The sequence below is a fragment of the Sminthopsis crassicaudata genome, chromosome 4 (genome assembly GCF_048593235.1).
Source record: "Sminthopsis crassicaudata isolate SCR6 chromosome 4, ASM4859323v1, whole genome shotgun sequence".
Taxonomy (NCBI): domain Eukaryota; kingdom Metazoa; phylum Chordata; class Mammalia; order Dasyuromorphia; family Dasyuridae; genus Sminthopsis; species Sminthopsis crassicaudata.
The window spans coordinates 441,845,481-441,852,513 of record NC_133620.1 but is presented as its reverse complement, the minus strand read 5'-3'; the positions used below and the strand labels follow the sequence as shown (position 1 = coordinate 441,852,513).

Genomic DNA, 7,033 nt, shown 5'->3' with positions numbered 1-7,033 from the left:
AGCTGTTCTTGGCATTTTCCCCAAAACGCGGATATAAAGAACCAAATAACCAGTTCCAACAGTTGCTGTCTTTCCGGCACCATCTGAGCTTCCAGTTCTTGGATAATCTTCAGGTTGCTGCAGCGTCTTCTATTTTTCTCTGCGCTGCCCTTCCTTTCCCACTCTCTCCAGTAAGAAAACTTTACCTCTGAGACTTTCAAACTACATAACTGTCTGGGGTTACTGACTCTCAGAGAGACCTCCCTAAAACAATCACCTAATTAGAGATTCCTCCCCCAAGGCTGGTGGAGACTAACATAGGCGCCTCTCAAGATGGCAAGGTGGAAGCAAAATGGCCAAGTTACCCCCTATTCCAGGAAGAACTCAAAAAAAAAAAAAAAAAAAAAAAAAAAAAAAAAAGCAAAAGGGCAGAGTAATGATCTTTCTAGAAATTCAAAGAGAAACTACACTTAAGCTCATTTTTACCAGCCAGAACCTTATGGATATAGGGGAAAGGTCAGGTCAGAAATGCTCTGCCTCTGCATCTCAGAAGAAGGAGCACGACTAGGAATCCTAGAATGTGAAGCTAGGGTAGAGATTGCTAGCCTTCAATTGTGTTACTTAAGATACCTCCACCACCGCCCCCTTTCCAGAAGTCTTTACAGTAGAGATCAGACCACTCCAGACCTGTGCAGCAGGACAGCCAGCAGTCCATGAACACAGGTCAGGACCAAAGAAAACCCTACACATTCCAGAAGTTACCAGAGCCTGGAGCAAAGTCACAATTGAGGGAACTTTTATACCTGGAAAAATGAGCATACAGAGGGAAAATACTAACCATAAGACAAATCACAAATTTGGAATCTGCAAAGATTGAAGCCTCCAACAGAGAGATCCCAATCAACTTTTCAGGCCAGGGCATCGATGTAACGAACATTAGTGGGACATTTACTCTGAGAGATATTTTACTAGGTATATAATATGGTTGACATTGTCCAGGCAAGTTTTTTAATTAAAAAAAATATATATAAAAGGTAGCATGTATCAAATGCTATGTGGGAGCTATCAACAGTACAGGAGTACAAGCTGGACTGGAAGTCAATTCAGATTATGGTTCCAAATTTCATCATGTGACCTGGACAAACCATTTCTTTGGCCTTTTATTCCCTCATCTATAAAATGCCAGTGTTAAATTAGATGAACTTAAAGGTTGCTTCCAGTTCTAAAATTTTGGACTTTGAGTTTCAGGGGAAGAGAAAATGTCCAAGAGATATTTAGCAGTCAAAAATGTGGGATCAGCATTTAGAAAAAAGGTCAAATAAAGATCTGAGATTCATCTGAATAGAGGTGAGAGTTGAAAACATGAAAGTGAATATCTAAGGTAGCCTTGTAATATCCCCACTTTTGGGAGAAGAGTAGAATCATAAAAAAACAAAACAAAACAAAACATGATCTATCAGAGAGCTGAGAAGAATCAAACTATCACTTCTTTATAGATGCCAAGAAGGTAAGTGCTCAAAAAATCAAATTAAAAAGAATAGTCAATAGAGATAGAATAATAAAGAAAGAAATTATTCTTTAAAAAGTTATTAAATTAGGACTAGGATTAAAGGACCTCTGAGGACCTTTCCAACTTAAGACTGGAAAGGGTGAAGAGACAATACAGGGTAGGATTCTTTCTGCCTTTTGGTAATACTGGAGCCTCTTTACTCGGGGAGGAGGAGCCAAAATGAAAGAAAAACTGAAAATCCAGGAAAGTAGCTGGGGAACTAACAATATACCCTAAGGCAGAGGAGATGTGGGGGGGAAAAAAAAAAAAAAGCTACCATTCTGACGCACTTATTTTATCCTTGATTTTTAATCAAATAATTATCAAAGTCATCTATCTATAACAAAAAGGATAGACAAAAAAAGAAGGGGAAAATGAAAGGTTTGTGCCTTATTATTGTGAGAAATATTCACACTGGACAACTTTCAACAGAAGACCCAACCTGATACAAGAACTCAGGGTGAGAAAACTAGATGTAGAATTGCTCATAACTACACTTCTGCTTCTCATGCTGGAGGGAAGCACAGCCATGTAGCTCAGTGGATAGAGAATTAGGTTTGGAGTCTGGAAAGCCTGGGTTCAAATGGGATCCTAGACATTCCCTAGCTGAGTCACTTAACTTCTTTTTGCTTTAATCCACTGGAGAAGAGAATGACAAACCACTCTAGTATCTCTGCCAAGAAAATCTCATGATAGCATTAGTGTGCTAGGGTTCACAGGATCACAAAGACTTGGACACAACCAAACAAACTAGAGTCTTTGCTTCTTCCCACATCTAGTAGTTAAAGCTCATGCCTGAGGGAACCCCAGCCCTGACAATTCAGAATAGTTCCTCCTTCTTTAGGAACTGGCAGCCAACTGAGGATATTCTAAACTCTTACGTCCTTACCTTGGCAGCAATTTTATGAGACTCACATCCCCAACACACACACCCCAAAGCATCAACATCTGTAAATGGCCAGTCCACAGTAGCAGGAGCTGCTGTTGATCTGGGTCAAAGAAATAATAAAAATGAAGATGGTAGTCCTGGAGAAACACACATTTGAACTGAGAGTTCCCAAGAAGATACTTCTGAAGGGAGTGGTAGTACAAGGAAACATCTTAAACAACTTCTTCTGCTTCTACTTTCCAGTTAAAAATAAAAGGCTGGTTGGAAGTAGAAGTGATTGGTGTGTGTATGTGCGTGCAGGATAGCAAAGAATGTTACGAAGATGTCCTGCCTCCTCAAATCAACAAATAATTCAGGTGTAAAATTATTTTAATCAGAGAGGGTTTTTATCCCCTCAGCACAAATATACACACTTCAAAAAATAAAATAAAAAAAAAAATAACACATAAAATAGAAACCAGAGCAGGGAGGATAGTCTTATAGTTGGGATGGGGAAAACTGGGACATCAACAGAAATTAAGGGCCTGTTTCTCATCCATTCTAGTTACCATCTCTCTGGCCACCATAGGTAAACAGGGTGGGGACAGAGTAGGGTTCCATTCTGAGGTCAATGAGGTGGATGCTAGAGAAGCTGGCAAACTGTAGCAACGAGGCCCTTCTTCAGGGAGATCCTTAGGACCCTCACAGAGAACAGGAGACATTGTAGCAGCAGGAACAGGAGTGGTGGGTGCTGAATATGCTAAAGATTGTGTTCCAGGCTGAAGAAAGAGAATAACCCCAAAGCTGGCACCAGGACCCAAAAGGCCATGGCTGAAGGCAGCTGAGCCAAGGGAACTGAGAGGTGGGTTGCAGATGGGAGATGTGTGGATCCAGGTCAAGTTCATGGCTGGCCATTCTGGGAGGAGTTGGGCCGCCTCTTGTTCTTGAGAATGCAACTTTTCTTTTCCTTGATCCAGATGTCTTGGCTGAATCTGGTTTATCTCCCTTCTGGGGATATCAGCTGAGGTACCAGTTGGATAGGTCTGGCTGCTGGCCAAGCGCTGGGAATCAGAAGGATGGAAGAGAAAGTAGTGAGTGACTAAGCCATAAAAAGCTGCTTTTTCTCTGGAGATGGAAAGAAGCACCAGGAAGACCCTAAAGCCAGAATCCCAAACCTCTCAAGGACAACACAGTTGTCCCTGACTCCCTTCCAATTGCAATCTTTTACTCTGCATTCTACAATTACTTTTCCAGTTCTTGGTGTATACAAAAAGTGCCTCTTGCATGGATGAAAGTTTTGAGCTATAGGAGCAGAGATTTAGATAGGGAAAGAATTTCAGAGGTCACCTTGTCCAAGCCTCTCATTTCACAGCTGAGGAAGATGACACTCAAAGAAGTTCAAATGACTTGGCCAAGATCACACAGTGTGCTAATGAGATTTTTGCAATCTAAGGCTTATTCTTAAATAGGCTATCGAGTTGTACAATTTAAAGGAATTATGTGGCAAATCCACTAATTAAAACAAAAACAAAAACAAAAACAAAAAACCCTTAGTCTGTTCTACAGCAAAGTCAGATTGGAGGAAAAAAGGATATCTTATGTTTTTGCCTACAGTTGAAAGGAAAAGACTGATGCCAAAAAACTTCCCAGAGATAAAAATAAACCAATGTATAAAGTAGGGGGGGCAAGGAGATAAAGAAGCAGATCTTTTTTCCTGACAAGGCTCATATCAAAAAAGAAGGGTTCGAGGATAAAATGGAATCCCACTCTACATACAGTCCTCCCACACTATCCAATAATATTTAAGTTCTCACCTTAGAAAGAAGTTTGTGCTTCCCATCCTCTGGGGATGACTTCTGGGAAGTTACGTGAGGGAACCAGGTTTTCAACATTCCCTCTACTTGTAACAAGGTCCCCAGATAACGCTCACTGCAAAGGCAAAAAGAAAAAAAAATTTTTAAAAATAGAGATTTCAGAAGCAGAAGAAATAAGAAACCAAGATTAGGGAGATATCACACTTTAATTTGGGTCAGACAAAGGAAAAAGCAGGGCAACTTACCCCATCTCAGGCTTCTGTAGGACACCTACAATTCGCTGAATCCTATCCATTGCTACACTCTGTTGAAAACTGCTTAATCCTAAATGTAAATGAAGGGAAAGAGATGCCAAGGATTAAAAGATTTCAGGTTTGAGAAGAGAGTGAAAGGAACAAATTTTTAGCTTGTCTGGAGAAAATAAGGAAGGGCAAAAGGGGAGGGGTGCACTTCTATTCCATAACAAGCCTTTTGGAGACTAATAAACTCATCCAAGCTTTTAGCCTGCTGAAGAAGCTATAGTACTTAAGGATAGGATGGGATAGGATTACTTTCAGCTATTGTAATTATCTCAGAGACAAAAAGGAAGAAGCCACACTAGCCTAACTCCACTCTGGCAATGACATGGACACAGCCGGAATGAGTAACACAGCAGAACAGATGGACAAAGATAAATAGCTACCTCTCTCATAGCGGCCCATCTTCAGCCCATTCAACAGGTCCGTGAGGGGGCGAATGAATCCTTGGAGCTCTTTACACTAAGGATAAAAAGATTCAAAGTTACAGATCCAAAGGCACCCTAACAAAACAAGTTCTTTCACATCCAGGGACTCTGACTTAAGTGGGCCGGTAACAATCCAGTTAGAGTCCTAAACCAATTTAGAAAAGATACAAAATAACAGGGCTTCAGTTCCCCCCCCTCCCCCTCCTTTTTTTTTTTTTTTTTTTTTTTTTTTTTTTTTTTAACCTTCTGAGCAAAGAGCCGATCTCCTTCTGTAAGAGGATTTTGGACGTTCAGACAGGTTTCCTCCTCGCTGTCTCTTGATCTTTTCATTCCGGAACCAGCCTTGGGAGAAGCCACGCCAGGTCTTTCTAGGCAAGATGCAGCCTGTCGACCGCTGGACTTCAGGGGGCGTCGGCAACGTCGAAGGGGGCCCAGCCACTGATTTCCCCTTTGCCAACCAGCCTCCAACTTGGGCCCATGAGCGCCCTTGTAGTCTCCCTCACTATCTGAGGGAAAGCCAGAGTCACTGAGGGCACTCTCCACCCCGGAGGGGGAAGAGGAAGAAGAGGAGTAGAGGGAAATACTAGATGGAGACTCCATGTTTCCAGAAAAGCTGGGGATGGACATTAAGGGCAGCTGCTGTAGTAGGTCTGCAATTGAAGAACAAAACAAAGAGTTTGCGTCTCAGGTTTGGGGAAATTGATGGAGTGGATACAGGGCGGAAGAAGTGGAATTAGGACACGCTTCCTTCCCTCCCCCTTCCCCCCAAAAAAAGCAAACTAAAAATTATCGTGGAGGCAATAGAAAAGTCATCCTGTCATCTATGCTGGGTGGGAATGACTCAAAAGCTCCCCCGGAGAAGCCGCCTCCAGAATGATGGTTTCTCTATACTCTTTTTCCTAAGTCGAAAGGAAAATGTTGGTTAGATCCACCACCACATTGTCCTCCTACGTCTACTAGGACTGTCACCCTTATTCTTCTTTGACTCTTGGTCAAGCTTGTGCCAGTCTCTCTGGGAGGGGGGCAGGTGCAGGGCACTACAAGCAGCCGTGATCGGGAGACATAGGTCCAGCGCTTTCCACTCGCACCTCCGGAAGCCCCCCAAAACACAAGGAGGGGTCGAGGAGACTCCGCACCCCCCCGGAAATCTCCAAAATCTCAAAATCCCTATCACTGACCTCTTCCAGTCTGTGCCAGCTTCATAACGCATCCCCAACCCAGAGTCATTATTCGATTCCTTCCTTTCTCAAGACCCATTCTCTCCCAGCCACCCCAAAGCGGCTAGTTCTAGGGCGCGCGAGATACTCACCAACCTTCCAGTTCGGTCCCAGACTCTCACTAGCGCACCTGGTCTACTCTTCCCTCCTCCGCGTCTCCTTAGCCAGGTCCCGCCCCTACCCCCATCCCGACACGTGCAGCTCTGCACGTGCCTTCCCCTGCGCACCCGATTTCTATCCTCCTATTGGCTAGAGAGCCGGGAACACGTGACCTTTGTTCACCGGCCCATGACGACACCCCCTGTTCATTGGCTTAGTACACAGGGGCTCGGCCAATGAAGGGACGACCCAGCGCCAATTGGCCCGGAGAGACTAATACCGTGCTCCGCCCCTACATGCGGCTTAGAAGGAGCACCCGGTGGCCGAAAGGGGAGGGGGAGGTAGGAAAGACCGAAAAGGAGGGCAAGGAGGAGTCGGACTGGCTAGATCTAGGCGAAGAGGTGAAGGGCTGGGGCCCGAGAGTCTCAAGTGTGCGGAGCCTGCAAAGAAAAAGCACACACACGGCTGGGGGCGGAAGGAGGGCCGTCTGGAGTGCCAAAGCGGTGGGCGAGGGAGGGGTATTCCAGAGCCGAGGTGCGGCTCTGGAGTTCCAGGCTCCGCCCCCGGAATTGTTTCCCCCCTCCCTCCCCGCCCCCAGCAGTGTGCTTGTTGGAATTGCACGTGGAAAGGAGACAACCCGGGGTTTGCAACGTGTGGGACCGGCCGACTGTGGGACACGGTGTGTCTGGGCGTAGAGTCATACTCCCAGGCCTGGGACTCGTGACTCCCCTCATCTCCTTAACCCGCCCTCCCGCCAAGCTGGGTGTCTCGGTACTCCGCGGG

General features: G+C 44.8%; 1 protein-coding gene across 2 annotated transcripts; it reads right to left on the bottom strand.

Moving 5' to 3' along the window:
• Nucleotides 1-2,768: 2,768 nt before the first annotated feature.
• Nucleotides 2,769-6,327, bottom strand: CIART (circadian associated repressor of transcription). Of its 2 annotated transcripts, none has more exons than XM_074263375.1 (6): nt 6,244-6,327; nt 5,178-5,584; nt 4,893-4,968; nt 4,456-4,534; nt 4,211-4,325; nt 2,769-3,457 (listed from the first exon to the last, which is right to left on the bottom strand). In XM_074263375.1, exons 2-6 carry the CDS (start codon nt 5,559-5,561, stop codon nt 2,924-2,926), a joined length of 1,188 nt encoding a protein of 395 aa, XP_074119476.1. In that variant the 5' UTR covers nt 5,562-5,584; nt 6,244-6,327; the 3' UTR covers nt 2,769-2,923. The 2 variants fall into 2 exon arrangements, with proteins under 2 accessions (XP_074119476.1, XP_074119475.1); XM_074263374.1 differs by lacking the exon at nt 6,244-6,327 and adding an exon at nt 6,113-6,223.
• Between the last annotated feature and the right edge of the window lie 706 nt (nt 6,328-7,033).

What these genes read in the sequence shown, in the direction of transcription:
- CIART (XM_074263374.1), bottom strand. Translation starts at nt 6,191, where the DNA reads ATGGGTCTTGAGAAAGGAAGGAATCGAATAATGACTCTGGGTTGGGGA. An exon ending in ATCGGCTCTTTGCTCAGAAG is followed by an intron (nt 4,969 to 5,177) that starts GTTAAAAAAAAA and finishes TTTTATCCTTAG; the next exon opens with TGTAAAGAGCTCCAAGGATT. An exon ending in CTACAGAAGCCTGAGATGGG is followed by an intron (nt 4,326 to 4,455) that starts GTAAGTTGCCCT and finishes TTGCCTTTGCAG; the next exon opens with TGAGCGTTATCTGGGGACCT.